Genomic DNA, 18,376 nt, shown 5'->3' on the forward strand with positions numbered 1-18,376 from the left:
AGGCTCTCGTGACAGAAAGACATTTGATAAAGGTTTTTGTCCCAGTGACCCACATCTGAGAGGACTTTAAAAACTTGTTAAAGCCGAGTGAAACATCCGATTGGTGGTATTTTATAAATGTAATCATTTCTTTTGTCTGTCTAGGATACGAGTTCAGCTCGTTACAACACAATTAACTAGTTGTTTTTTTGTGTATCTGGGCTCCCTTTAAGTCCCCGACTGGAGCAAGTGAGGGTGTCTTTTTTCTGGACAGGGAGAAAGAGGCCTAAACAAATGACGGTGCTCTGTGTCCTAGATTTGGTGTCGTGCAGGAAACTTACAGGCCAAATATCTCTGCAGCGATTCACACTGCTAAAATGCATTCATCACGAAATAGGAATAAAAACCAAACACGGGCAGATGTATGAGAAAAATACAATCTCACATAAGGCTGTAGATAAGCTGTGAGGTCCCGTGATGAGGAGTGATAAACAAAATGAGCTGCTTGATTTTTTTTTTTTTTTTTTTTTTTTACTCATCTGCCAGAGGAGGAACAGAGTGACGCTGATGTGAATGCATGCAGCAGCCTGTTTATTGTAAACTGCAACTTACAGGTTAAACAGGTCTTGCCACAAAAAACCGCGGAGTTATTCAGCAAGTCATAGGTCACTCGGTGCCAGTCATGTGTCTCTCAAGAGAGACACTGGGAGGCCTGATCGCCCCATTTTGTATGCAAAGCCACTGCTTGGCCTAAATTAGTCATTTTCAAAAGAATGACATCACCTTCCTTGTTACTCCTTTCGTTTGTTTTTGTTTTTGTCCTGAAGACTCAATTTGTTTATGGTGGCAAATTAGCGTTTAAGAGAAATATAAATAAATGGAAAACAAACATTTCCACTACATCCTGTGGTCACTGAGGGTTTGTTTCTACTACTCACAGAGCTTCAGACAATCAGACTAGTCCCACAGTCATATTTTACTATTAGTGCTTCATGCGTGAAGATCGACAGCATGTTTTGTTTACAAACTCAGCTACCTGGAGCACAGAGGTGTAGTCACTTTTCTAAAAAAAAAAATAAAGGTAGCTCCTGTGAAAGAGCAAGACAGTCTCCAGTTTGTCAACTCTTTGCCTAAAGTTGAAATACAGATGCACGCTTTCAAAGGAGGAGGTAAACTTGCGGGTCAATCTGATCAAGTAACTGGATTGTAAGTTTAGATTGAGTGTTTGGTGTGTTTTATAATGTAACTGTATAGATGGTGACTGCAGACAAACTGATGCATCAAACACATTTTTAATCATTGATGAATCTGTAGATTCTTGTTACAGTTAATTCATTCATCAGTTGTTTATCAATGTAAAACTAAGGGCATCACTTGAGATCATGTTTACAGTAACTCTTCAAACTGCTTGTTTAGTTTAGTTTGCTTGTAGGGATTTCTCAGTAGTGAGCGAACCAAAAATGTAAGTAACAGTTTTTAAAAACGACAGTTCCCTGCTGTTTTATGAAATTAAGTGGGCTTTTTTTTGTCGGAAAAGGTTTTTGAGGATTTGCTTCTTATAGAAACCGATAACCTTTTTTCACAGCAGACATTTTGCCTCACCACTTTAGTTTATTATCATGACTTACTGGGACACTTAAAAGAACTGAGCTATCATTAATGCACCTGTGCTTTCCCCCACTTTGTCAAAAAAGACTACAGGTTTAGGAGTCATTGAGAGGAAAACCAACATGCTGTTGTTTACTTTAGACCCCTGTAATTACTATATAAACATTAAATAAAAGGTTTTGAACCGACTTTAATGGAGCTCAGAGCAGCTGTTTATTAATGTACGGTATTTTCCAACTATTTAAACTTATCCTATAAGTATGTTTTAACTGTGTTTAACAGTATTATCATTCACTGTGTGTTTAAAGCGTACAACAGTCTCCACCTAAGAAGGTATGGCTGTTTATTTTTTGATTTTTTTGATTTGATTTTTGATTTTATACACTTTATTAATCCCCGAGGGGAAATTTCTTCACTACAGCAGGGGGGCTTTCAGGGGGGAGATGCTGCAGCAGGCTGCCACTAGCGCAGAAAAGAAAAAAAAAGAAAAAAAGAAAAAAAACTTTAGATTTGTTTACAACTGCTTCATAGTGATCACAAACCATTTATTGCATCTTTATAAAGTCATAACACCACTCTAGAAGTGATGCAGCTTTTCTATGCCACTGATTAAGCCCTGGCAATGTGCTATTGTTATTCAAGAAATTACATGTTAAGTAGGCTATTATCCAGCACCACTGGAAACCAACAAGGCTTCTTTTTTTTTTTTTTTTTTTCTCGTCAAGGTGGTGCACCTGCTCACGTCAGCTCCGCCTCCTCCCCCCCCCTCCCTCCCTCCCCCCTCTCCTCCCCCCTCTCCTCCCGGCTCCGGCTTGACTACAGTACCCAGAGCGCACCGCGCCCGCTCACCACTCTCTCTCGCTCTCCGCTGCGCCAGTCCGCCTCACCGACTTCGCAGAACCAGTCGGCTTGGCCCAGCTTCTTCTTTCCTGCCTTCTCGCTGTGTGGTGCCGCCGCCGCCGCTGCCGCCGCCGCCGCCGCCGCTGCTGTCGTTGCCCGGTGTCAACCTCCGCCGACGAGAGAAGAAGACATATCCCTCCCTCTCCTCCGCGAGAGGGCCGCTTCCAATTTGCCTTCACTTTCCTCCTCGCCGGCACCATTGGCTTCCGTGCCGTGCCAGTCAACTCGCCTCCTTTTTCTTTTTTTTCTTTTTTTTTTTTTTTTTTTCTTTTTTTTCCTCCTCTCTCCCTTCAGCTCGAGTTGAGCAGCAACAAGCTCGGAAACATCTGGCCGCCGCAGAGTGCTTTAAGACTCCCCCGGTCCCCTCCTCCTTTCGTCTCCGCCTGCTCGCTCCGGCAAAAGCCTGTTATGGAAATTAGTCCAAAGTCATTCTAGTTTTGACTCCGAAGAGGAAAACAAACAAAAAAAACCACACACACACACAAAAAAAGAAAAAAAACAACAACAACAAAAAGAAAAAAAAAAAAAAAAAAAAAAGAAGAAGAAGAGGGGGATTGGACGGAGGAAGCGGGGAAGACGTTGGACATTGTTGACTGTAAGTGCTGCCTCTTAATACACCGGGAGTCCGATTAAAGGGAGGCTCGGGACGGGGAGGGAGAGAGGGAGAGAGGGAGGGTTGGTTACGGAGGAAAAAAGTAGCTAAACCTTTCTTAGCATGACTGTGTTGTCTCCACGCACGAATAGTTGCTATGTTAGCCGGAGCTCCGCGCGCTGTTTTAGCAGCTGTTGTCATAGCACCGGGGCCTTCCGGACAACTGTAAATAGCTCCATAATGGAGCCCGTCCGCCGTACTTTTGTTAGCCGCGATCGGGCTATAGCTAGCTGCGTGGGTCCAGTGTGTGTGTGTCTCCCCCCTCCTCCCGGTCTTTCGTGTTTTTGTTGTGTCTTCTGATAATAAGACATTTAATTGCAGTCTTCTGGTGTTGTTCGGCGAGTGTCTTTAACAGCCTTACACTTTTATAGCTATTTTTTTTTTCCTCCTTCTTCCTCCGGGGCAGCGCGTCTAAACACGGTAGGCTGCTTTTAAGAAAAGAAAAAAAAAAAGAAATCAACTTAAAACCGTGTAATTTGTCTTAATTTACAACAAACCTATTGGTCTCGGTGTTTACTTCTCCGAGTCCTGGTTCTGGGTATAGCACTGTCACAGCAGTAAAGTCGAAATGATTTAAAATGAAAGACTTTCGAAAACTGTAATTAAAGATGCAAACAAAAACAAAACAAAAAAAAACTCCAGCAGTGAAGTTAATTACAAGTTTCCCACTTTACATCTGTGTTGTTATTGAGCTGGAGGTTTGGCACCTTTTCTTTTTTTTTTACGGATTTTTACTCAGAAATATTTGTTATAAATATTTGCCGAGTCTTTAATTTTGCGTGCACATTAACAGGAATTTAAAAAAACAAACAAATATCCATATAATATATCTCGACGTTTATGTGCACCTGCGACTTTAAACTGATATGTAATCGCGCCACCGACGCGCTGCATTCATTTAATACAACTTTATTAGATGTATTCGTCTGTGAAAACTTTTATTAAATGTGCCGGACTAAAATATGAACAGCTGAGTGCATTCACACGCACCAAACGTGCACACTTTTCCCAAAACGAAAGCGAAATAAAGCTGTTGTAATAAGTTTTTCTCCCGGCTCATTAAAGTCTTGTCTACCTTTTGTTTGGGACTTGCACTCACTGAGTTCTTTCTTTATGACTTATTCCCATTGTTTCCTCATTTCATTTTTTTGTCTGAAGGGCCTGGGCAGTGGGGGGGGGGGGGGGGGGGGGTGGATGGATGGATAGAAAGATGGATGGATGGATGAGTGAATGAATACAAGACGAGGCAGCAGCGCTGAACCGTAAAGAAGTGGAAAACAATATCAGCTGCGTGCGTCTGTCAGTTGCAAATGTGCTGTGCTGGCCTTTGTTTATGGTTACTGGAAGGACACGGAGAGAAAGACAGAGGTGCATTTAAAAAATTTTTATAATAATTCACAACGCCGGGAAGAAGAATAAAGTTTTTTTACTCTGAATGAACTTTCCCTTTTCCTGACAGTTTTGGTAGCAGTGGGCGGTTTGTGGTTTAATGATTTAGAGAGTAAACTCGCTTATATTTAAAACAAAACTAAAACAGCACTGCAGTTTGTAGACCTGTGTTTCTTTTTTTTTTTTTTTTTTTTTCCCAGGGAGAGCGAAAAAAAAAAAAAAGGGGGAGAAAGAGAGACAAAGTTGTGCGGTGTTGGTAGAATGAAAGAGGAGTCTGGTGGCAGGAGTGTAGAGGAGGCAGCATATGGCTGTAGAAAGAGCACAGCTGGAGGTAGCATCTCCATCTGAGGATGATGTCAGAGCAGCTGACAGGCTGCCATCCACCCCACCTCCTCCTCCTCCTCCATCCCTCCACCGCCTCCACCCCTCCCCAGTCCTTTATTGTGAGTCTCAGCGGCAGCCTGGGAGAGTTAGTGTGCTGTGTGTGTGTGTGTGTGTGCGCGCGCGCGCGCGTGTGCACGCTGTGTATGTGTTTGTGGCTGCCGATCAGCGCCAGTTAGGAGGAGGAGGAGGAGGAAGAAGAGGAGGAGGGAGGTGGTATCTCGTTCCCCCTCCAACATCTCCTCCACTTTGCATCTGTCCCTCGCAGTTTGAACAGCGTTTTTTTTTTTTTTTTTTTTTTTTGCCTGCCTCCCTCTTCTTCTTCTTCTTCTTCTTCTTCTCTCCTCTCCTACCCACTCATTGATTCAGAGAGAGAGCGAGCGAGGAAGACAGAGGAAGAGAGAGAGAAAGAGAGAGAGAAAGAGAGAGAGAGATACACAGCCATTCCCAGCCAGAGAGCCCCGGCTATTCTGCTACAGTGGAGTTAATCAAGTTGATGCATACTGCTGCAGGTATCGTTTTGTGTGTACGTGTATGTATGTGTGCGGGTGAATAGAGCAAGAGAGTCCGGGGTTGTGGAGTAGTTATTTTGTTTTGTTGTGGAGATCTGCTGTGTGTTAAACCAGTGTGAGAACTGTGTGAAACTGCTGGTGAATGCTTCTCTAGTAAACGGCAGAGGTAGTTGGTGCTGCCTTGTCTGAGGGGTAATTGCAGTCTGGGAACACTCTGCTGTGTTTTTAGGTTGTAGTCCAGGGAGCTGCATTCTGCTGCTGCCCCTGTTTCCTATTTGTGTTGTCAGGCATTTTGTTTGGACACTTGTTAATTAGCAGCAAAGTGAAAAAATAGCTCTCGTTTATCTCCGCTCGTTCATTACACTACGAGTCAAAACGTTGTTAAAAGTAATGCTGATTTGTTCAATTTGAGGGAAGAAAATAAGGAAATTTTAGTTTGCAAAAGAGGAAAAAAAAAAAAAATAGCAAAAAATAAAATGTGTAATTATTTAATCGCAGTTATCTAATCTTTTTTTTCTTTTCTTTCCGTTAATTCTAATGCGCTGTAAAATTACTTGAAAGCATGTGCGGTCTACGCTGCCCACTTTTTCCCCCTCCTGTCGGCTGGAGTAGAGGAGACTAATTTAGAAGTTGCAGATTTGAGCTGCCTGAATTGGCTAGACAGCTGTAATCGCACTCCCTCCTAGTCTTAATCTCTTTATCTGGCTAGCAGCTGCCATATGGCCCCCGTCAGCTGGATCAGATGTGGGTAAGCCTCCCTCCACGGCCGTCCCAGCCTCTCCCTCGCCCCGTCTCCCTCCCTTGCCCCTCTGTGTGTGTGTTTCTCTCAGACCCCTGCGTGAGCCGGCTGGCCGGGCCGGGTGAGCCGGGTGGGCCGGGTGACGGGCTGCTGCCCTCCTGAGCCTCCGCCGACGGCTCCCTCCCCACCGCCGTCTTTATTTTTAGCCATCTTTAAGGATTAGGATTGATGCTGTGACGAGCAGGGCACTTACAGTGATTGTATTGTAAATCTTCTCTTCTGGGTGGTGGTGGGTGGGGTGGGTTGAGGAACAGGGCAGTTTCTACTATGGGGCGGATGTGCAGGTTTATTTTTTATTTTTTTCTCCTTGTAAGATTCAGATGGGAAGGAGTTTGTGAGTGACGGATGGTGTGTGTGTGTGTGTGTGTGTGTGTGTGTGTGTGTGTGTGTGTGTGTGTGTGTGTGTGTGTGTGTGTGTGTGTGTAAGCGTAAGGAGGAGGTAGCAGAGGGGTTTGGCTGGACAGGAGGGTGGGGTTGGGGTGTTGGGGTGGGCTGGTGAGGGGGGGGGGTTGGGTTGGGAGGTGGTACACCCTTGTCCCTGTAAGTCCCCTCATTAAAAGCAGTCTGAACGAGCCGGAGGGCGAGCACACACACACATACACAACACGCAGACGCACACACAGTCTCACACACACACACACACACGCACGCACACTGACATTCTTGGTTTAGCTTCATTCAAATGAGGTGATTTAACTGCTTTGGTTAACACAGCGCAGAGCGGGGACCAATGTATTTTCTCAGGCAGCACAAATCGACTTGGTTAACAGGTGGGACTTTTTACAGATTTATTTTCCTCTTCGCCTCCTCTTCGTCAAAGATTTGGCCGAATTAATCGTAATGTTTTGTTTTGTTTTTTTTCAAACTAGATCAATTCTGCCGGCTCTTTTCCGGGGATACCTGCAGAGAACTGCTGCAAATTTACTGTCTTTGTGGTTTTTTTTGCCCCGTCTAATCTTACACCTAAAGCCGGCGCTCAGAGGTTAAACAAGGGACAAGCTGTTTTGTTTTTGACAGTGCTATTTCAATTGGCCAGTTTTCCTGCTCGACTTAGCCTGTGGAGGTGGTTGGTAGGTAGGCTGGTACTATGTGTATGTATGTATGTGTGTGTGTGTGTGTGTGTGTGTGTGTGTGTGTGTGTGTGTGTGTGTGTGTTGTACGTGAGGACAGTGTGTGCAGCTGAAAGCCGGTTACCTAAAAGGGCTGTGCCAGGCCAGGCCAAAGTGGGTTAATAAAAATAACCAGCGTAGGAGCAGCGACAATCCAGGAGTGCAGGCAGAGGAGTTAGAGAGATACAGAGCGAGAGAACGGAGAGACAGAGTAGAAGAATCTGTCGCTGAGATTAAGTCTTCCTCCTGGTAAAAACTGAAGTAGTGACTATCCTGAAATGATATCTTTTTAAATGGAAATGATCGTCTATTTTCCTTTTTTTTTTTTTTAATCTAGTTTAGATAAATGAAATAATTATAGAATTAAAGTGAACATTTGATATTGTTTGAAGGAATGCATCTTTGACTTTACTAGAAATATTTCTATTGATGTTGCGACTATAAAAAAAAAAAAATGGTTTTGTATAGGTCGAAATATAAACAAATTTTGAATATATTCGGTACTCGTGTTGCACGTTTAGTTGCGTTTTTTTTTTTTTTTTTGTCTTTTTGCAGGTAGCTTCTTGTGTGTTTTATTTTACGTCGCTTTCTCTGTTTTTACTGACCTGCCTCGTATGTGTCTTTCGTCTGCTCGTCTTTTTCCCTCTCTGGTTTGTTTGCAGCGGCTCATACCATATGTGTGTTTGTCTCCTCTCTCCTGTGTTTCTCAGGGTTGTTGTTTTTTTTTAATTGGCCTTATATAAGATAATTTTGTTTGCAGAAATCGTGCTGTTAACAGAAACGGCAAAGTAACGATAAAAAAAAACAACTGTTACGATCTCAACGCTCAGCTTGAATTTTACCTTGACTTTTATCCGCTTTTTTTTCTCCGTATTTGCTGTCTGTCATTCAATATCGTCTTTTGTTTAGTTTTGCTTGATGTCTGCATTTTATCTCCTTTTTTTTTTTCCCTTGTGTATTTACTCTCATTTAAGCATTTTTCACAAAGTGCTTAAAAAAAAAACCTCGTTAACCTCCTTTGAAAACCCGACTGTAGACGTAACGTCAGACTTCGTGAACGCTGAGACCTTCATCAGATGTCCCTAACATTGACTCTTGTCTCTGTGTCTGTGTGGCCGCAGGTTATGAGGACGGCAGGATGGAGTTCCCAGACCACAGTAGACATTTACTCCAGTGTCTGAGCGAGCAGCGGCACCAGGGCTTCCTGTGTGACTCCACGGTGTTGGTGGGTGATGCTCAGTTCCGCGCCCACCGTGCTGTGTTGGCCTCCTGCAGCATGTACTTTCACCTTTTCTACAAGGACCAGCTGGACAAGCGAGACGTGGTGCACCTCAACAACGACATTGTCACAGCGCCGGCCTTTTCCCTGCTCCTGGAGTTCATGTACGAGGGCAAGCTGCAGTTCCAGGACCTTCCCGTGGAGGATGTGCTGGCAGCGGCCAGCTACTTGCACATGTACGATATTGTCAAGGTGTGTAAGAAACGCTTGAAGCAGAAGGCCACGGCCGAGGCAGACAGCACGCGCAGAGAGGAGGACGGTGGGTCCAGCTGCTCCGACAAGGTCGACAGTCTATCAGATGGTTCCACAGACCGACCCGCTACTGCCGACCTGCTGCACAGTGATGAAGAGGAGGAGGGGAAGGCCGAGGGAGGACAACTGTGGCTGAGGCTGCCGTCTGCAGACAGATCAGGGACACCGGCCATAGCTACAACCAGCCCAGGACGCGGCGAGGCGGAGACCCAAAGTGGGGAAGGCCTCGGGGAGGGAGGGAAGCTGCTCTCCCCGGCTGGCAGCCCCACCAGCTCCACCGGATCTCTCTCCCAGAGGTCCCACCGCTCCGTCAGCTCCCGCGGAGGGCACAGGGGCAGGAGGGTGTCGAATGATGCGGCCGACTGCGTCCTGGACCTGTCAGTCAAGCCGATCGCCGGCAGCAACCACAGCAACCACCACCAGTCCTATTTCAGTGGAGCGGCCACGCCAGATAGCCTCCAAAGCCCATTGGCTGTGAGGGTGAAGGTGGAGAGGGGCGTGGCTTCAGACGAGGAAGAGGAACTGGGAGGTGGGGACTATGACATGGAGCACAGCGGCCTCACCAAGGCCACGGTTCCCAACACCAACGGGGGCCTGACCCACCACGGGGTCGGAGGGCCTCTGTCGGCCCAGCGGCGGCTCGGCCTGGAAGCGCACCTGTCCGCTCTGCGAGAGGCCTCCCTGGCCTCGGAGCTGGAGCGGGACGAGAAGCCTCCGACCTCAGCGGACGACGAGGACATACTGGGGGGCGAAAGCGAGCGCGCCCAGGCCGAGGTGGCCAGCATGGACTCGTCGCTGCTGCCCTACGTCTCCAACATGCTGTCGGCCCAACACACCCAGATCTTCATGTGCCCGCTGTGTAACAAGGTTTTCCCCTCGCCTCACATCCTCCAGCTTCACCTCGAGGGCATCCGCTCCAAGCCCGCCGGAGACGTCAACGTGCCCACGTGCACCATCTGCAGCAAGACCTTCTCCTGCATGTACACGCTGAAGCGCCACGAGCGGACACACTCCGGCGAAAAGCCCTACACCTGCACCACCTGCGGCAAGAGCTTCCAGTACTCGCACAACCTCAGCCGCCACGCGGTGGTGCACACGCGCGAGAAGCCGCACGCTTGCAAGTGGTGCGAGCGGCGCTTCACGCAATCAGGGGACCTCTACCGACACATCCGCAAGTTCCATTGCGAACTGGTCAACTCGCTGTCAGTGAAGAGCGAACCGCTGGCGCTGCCCAATGTCAGGGATTGGGCGATCGAGGACAGCTCCCAGGAACTGTGGAAGTAGAACCAGACTGCTGGGATTGATTAAGGGGCAGAGAGACGGGAGAGTGAAAGAAGGGCGGAGAGGCACCGGGGGAGGTGAAAGGGAGGCGGCACAGTTTGATATTCGGGGGTTTAAGTGAGTCTTGTTCTTGTTTGTCGCAACATCTCATTCAATTGCACTTTAATAGCACATGAAAATGTTACTACTGAGTTTTTTTTTTTGTTGTTGTTGTTGTTGTTGTTGTTGTTGTTGCTATTCGGGGTAATTTTGTTTTATTCTAAAACTCTTTTATTTTGTATTTTTTTTTTATTTGGCGTTACGTTCTCTTCCGTCGGCGGTTTCTGACGGCGTCCCGGCGAGAAAAGTCTCGCCTTCTCGAACAATTTTCACTCCGCTCGTGTTTCATCCCAGACACAACACTCCCGACGCTGGCCAGCGTATCGGTCCCGGTTCCACGGACGGCTGACGCCACCGCAGGAGTTCAGGTCGAACACACTGAAGTGAAAAAAAAGAAAGAAAAGAAAAGAAAAAAAAAGCATTACAATACACTAAACGGGTACTGTGATCACCACGAGTCGACGCCGCCGCACCGCGCGGTCGGAAGAAGCGCGCGCGATACTGCACTACTCTGGCAAAAATTTCACCGACCGTGCGCGAGTGTGTATGAGTGTGTTTTTGTGTGTATTCGTTTTTTTTTTTTTTTTATTTTCGACTGGCATGGAGGTGTCGTTGGCGAAAGCGCTCCCCGGCTTCTCTCGTTAAGCTCTTTGGTGTTGTGTGTTCAGGGGAAAGCTGACTGACTGACAGACTAACTGATTGCACTCATGCAATGCACAGCCTCCTTTTTTCAACTTCCAATCAATTTGAAGTATTTTCTAAAAATGAAAAGACCTTTACAAATAATAATAATAATTATTATTATTGTTATCGATAGAATTTTTTTCTTAAATCTAGCTGGCAGTCTTTAAAACATCTCTTGTTGAAAAGGTATTTAATTTAAGGTTGTTGTATATTGTTCTGCTATAGTTTTAAAACTTTAATCCTTTACATTTTTTTAACTTAATGATTATTATTATTATTATTATTATTATTATTATTATTATTATTATTTTGCTACTTTTTTGTAATGGGACCTGCTGTTGTTGCATGACGTCCAAACCTGTATATTTTAAAAATAAAAATGTGAATTTGCTGTATTACTGTACACATTGTAATTGATCAAATATTTGACAACAGGCTTTTCCTTTTTCTTTTCTTTGTGAATACTACTCCGGGGTGCGGTCTGTTGAAAAACTGAATATAATTCTCACGACTGTGGAAAAAAAAAAAAAAAAAAAATGCATGAAAATTTGATTTTGTCTTAAACCTTTAAGTTGTGGTTTCTGCATCAGGGGGGAGAGGGGGGGGGAGGGAGGGGGGGGGAGGGATGTTTGAACAGTAACACTTTTTGACAGTGAAACGTTGGATTTTTTTTTTTTTTTTTTTTTTTCTACTCGTCGTAGGTCTGTCGCCGGGCTCCTAGAAGAAGAATGTTACCGAATGTGTTTCCGTCGGATGTTGAAGCGATACGATGAAGCATTTTAAGCCTGTGTCTATATGCACTGATCTCTCTGCTGCGTGTGTTTGCGTGTGTTTGCGCGTGTTTACGAGCGCGTGACTCGGTTAGCACCAGTCAGTTTAAACCTACTGAAGATCTACGTCCACACCCAGCACTTCCTGCTCTTCCTCCTCCTCCTCCTCCTCCTCCTCCTCTTCTTCCTCAGGCGTTACATGTCCTCCACCGCTACAACCGTTTCTTTCCCTTCCTTCCTTCCTCTCTCTCCCCCCCACCCCCCCCCCCCCCCCCCCCCTGTCCTCTCCGGCTCCCAAAAAAAAACAAGAAAAAAAAAAAAAAACCCGCAGGTGGAGCCGTTTCTTAAAATATTTCTGCCTGATTTGGGGCTCTTCAGGTCTTGCCGAGTGCAGTTTTGTGGCTCGGCTGAAGTGTGAAGGACACGGCGGAGCGAGGCCGAACCTGAGCTTCTCCTGCTGAAAGTTTGAAAGGGTCAGATGTCTTTGTCACGCCGTTGCTTCATGTCGAGCCGAGCTGTGCTCAGCTGAGGGAGGCCGATAAACTCGCCCGGGCTCAGCGCGGCGCTTTTCACGTCCGATGCAGTGAATGTCAGAAGACGTGTTTGTGTGTGTGTGTGTGTGTGTGTGTGTGTGTGTGTGTGTGTGCGCGTGCGTGCGTGCGCGTGCGTGTGTGTTTTCCTATTTAAAAGTGGTCCTGACTCAGATCGATGGGAGAGGGTTGGCATGCCTGAATGCACCTTTTTAAGCTAAAAAAAGACATGAAATCAAATTTTTTTTTTTTTTTTTTTTTTTTTTTTTTTTGCTGAAAAGATGCCTTTATTAAAAAAAAAAAAAAAACTCACAAAAAACTCAAAAACATTTCTGACGCTACGGAAGTATTTGATACTGTAGAGCATTGAGAAATGGTTGTTGAAAATCACGTGTAAATTCATGGAATTTATTGAATTTATCAGAAAAATTATTGTCTTATTATATTTTGATCATGTGATTGGAAAACTCGTATGTGAATGTTGTGTTTGGGTTGGGGCTACACCAGTTTAATAATTCTTTTATTCCTATTTTTTTTTTTTTAAATTTCTAACCTCCGTATCTCAGATATTGTTTGAAAAGTTTAAAATAATGGTCGAGCGTTTAAACAATCCAAAAACCTTCGCCAGAAGATACCGACGCGCCACATTTCCCCCCCCCTCGCTCAGATGTGTGCGTGCGCGCCCTCCCCTCCCCTCCCACCCCCTTCCCCTTCCACTGATGTGCATGTGGTGGGTGGGGTGCGCTTGTATGTGCCACCCTGTCATCTGGTGGCACATACAGGCTTTGCCAACGCAACAGTGTGGGTGACATTGCGGGCAGTTTGCACCACATCGTCTCATTTGTGTCTCGAAATGTTATTTCTTTCACTGGCAGCGTCTCTGCATATGGGCTCCCTCCATCCTGCTGTTGTTTTCATCGTTACTGCTGGTTTTTTTTTTTGTTGTTGTTTTTTTTTTGTTGTTGTTTTTTTTTGTTCCCGTTCTGTCCCTCTGGTTGTACTTGACCGCCTTAAACTGCTGTAGTCCGGGCTGTTTGTTTTGTTTTTTTATTTTATTTTTCTAAAAAAATAAATAAATAAATAAATAAAAAAAAGTGTGAGTGTGGGGTGGAGTCGCGGGGAGCGACGTCAAACGCTCAAGACGCTGTGAAGTAACCACCCCGACGAGACATCTCCATCTTTTGCCGTGCTTACTTGAAAACAAAGGGGGGGGGAGGAGGATTTTTTTTTTTTTTTTTTTTTTTTTTTTTTTTAAATAAAGAAAAAAGAAGAAAAAAAAAATCAAATGTCATAGACAGTTTATGGAAATGCAGATGAAGGGAGGGGAGGGGGGGGGGGGAGCCATGAAATGACTTGAGTCTGTTTTGAAAAAGGACAATCACTGTCTGGGAAAAAAAACAAAAAAACAAGCAGATTTTGATTGAGATATATTTGCTCCCTCTTGAGATTACAATTCCTTTGCTTTTTCTTTTATGTTCCTTTTTCGGATTTAGTCATTTTAGCTTTGACAATCATAGTTGGGTTGATTTTTTTTTTTTTTTTTTTTTTTTTTTTTTCTTTCTCAAGGGGAGTAAATTCTAATTGTGTTTAGTTTTGTAATTTTTTGGTGTGCTGTTGTTGACATTTTTAAATTGTGTGCAAACTGCAATAAATTATAAGAATCTTGAAATTCAACCCGCGTGTGAAGTTTTTGTTCTTGTGTAAATTTCACTCAAAAATCACGATTTCATCAGTGTCGTAAAAAAAAGAAAAAACGGGCCGAATGCTCGTGAGTTGAAGCGCGCGTCCGTCGGTGGGGGGGAGGATGTGGGGGGGGGGGGGGGGGGGGGGGGGGGGGGGGAGAGAGAGACTTGGGAGTTACAGGTTGCGGAAGGGCCGGTGCGGGAGGTCTTGGCATCCGGCTCTTCTGTGACTTGTCATGTGGGTGGAAATTACGTCGTTTTGTGTGCGTGTGTGTGTGCGTGTGTGTGTGTGTGTGTGTGTGTGTGTGTGTGTGTGTGTGTGTGTGTGTGTGTGTCCCGATATATCTGAAGCACTAGCTGAAGCGTAGGCTGCGTTTGAGAAGAAAATGTGCAGCAGCTTGTTGAGATCCAATCCTCTGACACGCACACACACGCACACGCACACACACACACACACACACACACACACACACACACACACACACACTCCTTCCAAAGATCCTCAAGTACAGGTTTCCAGTAAAGAAATCAGCTTTAGCTAATGTCTTGCTGCTCAGTAAACCTGCTCTTACAGATGCATTGAAAGCCCTCGTCACTCCGAGGCCAAGGAGCAGCGTTCATTAGGCCACAGATGGTCCTCTTCGGTAAGCCCCCGACGAACACTCACGCGATAAGCTCGCTCCTAATCTTTATGACATTGTTCTCCTCCGTCTGATGAATGAATCCTAATATTGGTTCAAGAAACTCGGGGAAGTTTTGAAAAGATTAAAGTTCGGTGTCCGATTCAAAGCCCAGCTTCGAAACACATTTCCAAAAAAAAGTTCAAACCGGTAATCTTGCATTTATTTCACTGAATGAGGTTTATGTAAAAAAAAAAAAAAAAAAAAAAAAAAAATTGCAGGTGTGCAACTATTTGAAATTCATTTATTCTACCACCGAACATGCCGGACAGTTTTGGAGCGTCTCGGATGAAACGTCCAAACGGTGTAAGAAGAGTGTTTCTGCGCTACCTGCTCTCAGTCGTCACTTCAGAAGCCCAAAACACATTAACCCTCTCGTTTGGTTGTGCGCTGCTTGCTGATCATTAATTGCAATCTGCAGCGTTGTAAGTGAACATCTGCTTGTAAGACAACTGCTCCATCTCTCTCTCTCTCCCTCTCTCTCTCTCTCTCTCTCTCTCCGCAAGGAGGCCGTGCGAGGTTTGCTGTGGAATGTAGGTCATTAATTTGTTTCTGTCCTTTGTTTACTTAAGGAAGGGGGACAAAGGGGCAGCTGCAGAACCATTTGGCTGTGCCCAAGGCGGGCCAGCTCAACATGTTGGGAGGCTGAGACCAGCTTGGGCTCCTGTCTGGGGCCCGGGCCCCTGCACTCTGCTGCTTCGCGTGAGGGAGCCCGACTCTGCCAAGCTGCCAGGGATGGCTCTGGTATACCGGGGTGGGGGGGAGGAGGGGGGGGGGGGGGATGAGGAGGAGGAGGAGGAGGAGAAGGAGATAAAGAGGGCAGAGCCGTGTGGACATGTGGACACCGTCCTGATGTTTGACTGCTGTGTCACATCTTTAAATTGGTTTCCAGCTCGTCTTCTGAACTGACATCTGCAGGTCTGGCTGAGAGAACAAACTCCGCCACGTCGCCACGGCTTCCAGAAACAGCTCAAAGCAGATGTTTCCATCTGGAAGTTCGGTTTTTAAAGAATAGCAGGCACATATGTTGATGCATCTTTGGGTAACTCTGTATGAGGCCTTTAAAAAAAAAAAAAAAAAAAGTCAAGGACTTCTGTTTTTACACTCCAACTAAGAATACCTGTTTTTTTTGTGCGTGGGTTTTTTTGTGTGTTTTTTTCAACCAAATGGATTTTCCTGCAGCATTAAAAAAAAAAAATGAAGCTGGTTAAATGTACAGTAAGAATAAAGCACCATAACAAACAGGATTGCAGCTTTTTTAGCCTTGACAAGACAGCCACGCCACAAAGCATTCATTCACAGCTTACAGGGTGCTGACGGGGAGAAAAGCCTCCTGCATCCTTTTCATGTCTGAGACTTGTTGATTCTCCGTGAAAAAAAAGGAAACATTCCCAGGCCAGGTCCAGCCACGGAAGAACTGACGGAGAGAGAGCGAGAGAGGGGAAACCAGGGGGGGAAAAAATTGTGTGTGTGAGTGTGTGTGTGTGTGTGTGTGTGTGTGTGTGTGTGTGTGTGTGTGTGTGTGTGTGAGAGAGAGTGTGCAAGTGATCCAGGATTGTCTACATATTTAAAAGAGCTCCTTTGTCAGGCACTCAGCACAGTAGGACAGAAGGCAAGCAACAAGCGGCCCGCCTGCAAGCAGACAATACAGTGACACTACACTGGCTGGGGTGGTGGAGGGGAGGGGGGGGGGGGGGGGGGTGGAGAGCTGAAATGGGGGAGGCAAAAGGGGGAGGGATATTTTTTTGGGGGGGGGTGGGGAGTGTAGGGGGTAGGAGGGGTAGGGGGGGGAGATACACTGTCCCAGCAAGCCATCCATCCACCCAGCCACCCACTGCACCCTCGTCCCTCCTCCTGCCCCTCGCCCCGAAAACAAAAGACGACGCAACTCGAACTTGAATATCTGAGCGTCTCTGAGAGGGGGGGGGCTCCAAACACCACTTACCATAACCCTCCCCCCCCCTCCCTCCCTCCTGCACACCCTCCACACACACGCACACACTCATATATCTACATACACTAACAAGAAAAACTCACATAAGAAAGTTATTGAGCAGTTTTCACACACTTGCAGGGAAAACGCACCGTGGTCGCACACACACACAAGCAACACAGGTTTATATAACCTGTCACCTTGCACACACACACACACACACACACACACACACCCACACGCACACACACAAGCACGCACACGCACAAAGGCGTCCAGCTGGTCTGTCTTTAGGGCTGGGCTACGATGGGATTAAACAGTACTTGTCCTTTGTGTGATTCTTGTATGGAAGGAGAGCAGCCATGAACTCTCGACAGAAGAGACAGAGACACTGGGAGAGAAGAAAGAGGCAGAGACAAGGGGACGGAGAGACAAATCTCTCAATCAGGAGGCCTCATTTGAAGACAACGCATCTGGGATAAAGTGCCTGATTAATTGGATTTAAGGTTAAAGCAACAATGGAGCCCTGCAGACAGAAATGAAAGCTCCTCTTCCCTCACCCTCTGCCATCCCCTCGCAGCTGTGTGTGTGTGTGTGTGTGTGTGTGTGTGTGTGTGTGTGTGTGTGTGTGTGTGTGTGTGCACGCGCGTGTGTGTATATGTGTGTATATGTATGTGTGTGTGTGTATGTGTGTGCCAGATAAGGGGCATTAACGGGGTGTGTTTAGGGTGTTGTTGGAAACTGCTGGCACCGGGACACATGAGCACAACTCAGCACTTTATCATCGCCATGGTGACCTGACGGGGTCACGCAGGGAGGGGTCCTCTAGTGTCGCTAACTCAACCTGCCGGGCCGCTGCTGCTGTCTCCTGCGTTAACGGCGTTACTGTACTCTGCGTGTGTGTGCGTGTGTGTGTGTGTGTGTGCGTGCGTGTGTGTGTGTGTGTGTGTGTGTGTGTGTGTGTGTGCGCCGGACATCTGCTGCACTTGCCTGCTGAGCTGTACACATGTATAAACACACACTCACACACATGACAAGCGAGCAGCCAGCCAGCCAGCTGTGGTGTTGTGGAAGAGTCAAGTTCATTCTGCCTGTCATGTCTTTCCTCCCGCTGCAGCGCAGTGGAGACGTGATGAAAGGGACACACACACACACACACACACACACACACACACACACACACACACACACACACACACACACACACACACACACACAGCATTCTGGGTAATTCTGCCTCACATCCCCGTCGCTGTGTGCTGCATCCTATCCAGCAAATCGCAGCATTCGGCGTCCGACGTGACGTGTCGGGGCACGTTTGAGACGCAATGCATTTTCAAATCGCACGCGTCCGACGTCCAGCTCTCGGTTTATCGTAACGTTTAACGTTGATAGTTTTGAGATTTAAGATTTGAAACAACGGAGAAGTGGTGCTTTCGTGCACTCCGTGATCTTTTCTCATCTCGGTTATTGTGTAACGTCTCGGTCATCTACAGTAACCAAGCCTGAACCAAGTGACGATACACAATCAAGCAATCAAAACGTTGGACAGGGAAGTCAACAAGGTCACGTCATGGCCGTGTTCTTAAGAAATGAAATGTGTTCAGATTTTTTTCATTTTATTCAACCTTAAACTCATTTATAATGCCTAAATAATCCGTCTCTCCTGGTGGTTCAACTCAGAGCTTCGGGCTCAGTCACACGTGGAGCATCCGACGGGAACTGTGCGTTGTAAGATGCCCTTACATAAATCTAGAAAAAAATAAATCATAATATTTCCGGGGATCGACATGTTGGATTCTTACAGAACTCAAACTGAATCCTAATTTTGATCATTTTAGACTCAACCGGAAACAG

General features: G+C 46.1%; 1 protein-coding gene across 6 annotated transcripts; it reads left to right on the forward strand.

The window, feature by feature from the left end:
* Nucleotides 1–2,976: 2,976 nt before the first annotated feature.
* zbtb18 (zinc finger and BTB domain containing 18) lies at nt 2,977–11,327 on the forward strand. Of its 6 annotated transcripts, none has more exons than XM_069144407.1 (2): nt 2,977–3,082; nt 8,451–11,327. In XM_069144407.1, exon 2 carries the CDS (start codon nt 8,468–8,470, stop codon nt 10,142–10,144), a length of 1,677 nt encoding a protein of 558 aa, XP_069000508.1. In that variant the 5' UTR covers nt 2,977–3,082; nt 8,451–8,467; the 3' UTR covers nt 10,145–11,327. The 6 variants fall into 6 exon arrangements, with proteins under 6 accessions (XP_069000508.1, XP_069000507.1, XP_069000506.1 ...); XM_069144406.1 differs by lacking the exon at nt 2,977–3,082 and adding an exon at nt 5,246–5,421; XM_069144405.1 differs by lacking the exon at nt 2,977–3,082 and adding an exon at nt 6,746–6,990.
* Nucleotides 11,328–18,376: the final 7,049 nt, after the last annotated feature.

The sequence above is a fragment of the Embiotoca jacksoni genome, unplaced genomic scaffold, assembly GCF_022577435.1.
Source record: "Embiotoca jacksoni isolate LCO1_2020_lvr unplaced genomic scaffold, fEmbJac1.0.p SCAF_12, whole genome shotgun sequence".
NCBI classification, from domain to species: Eukaryota; Metazoa; Chordata; class Actinopteri; family Embiotocidae; genus Embiotoca; species Embiotoca jacksoni.

Excerpts from the sequence above, each read along its gene's own strand:
- zbtb18 (XM_069144405.1), top strand. The coding sequence starts at position 6,951 with ATGTATTTTCTCAGGCAGCACAAATCGACTTGGTTAACAG. Across the intron at positions 6,991-8,450 it reads CAAATCGACTTGGTTAACAG|GTTATGAGGACGGCAGGATG; the intron begins GTGGGACTTTTT and ends GTGTGGCCGCAG.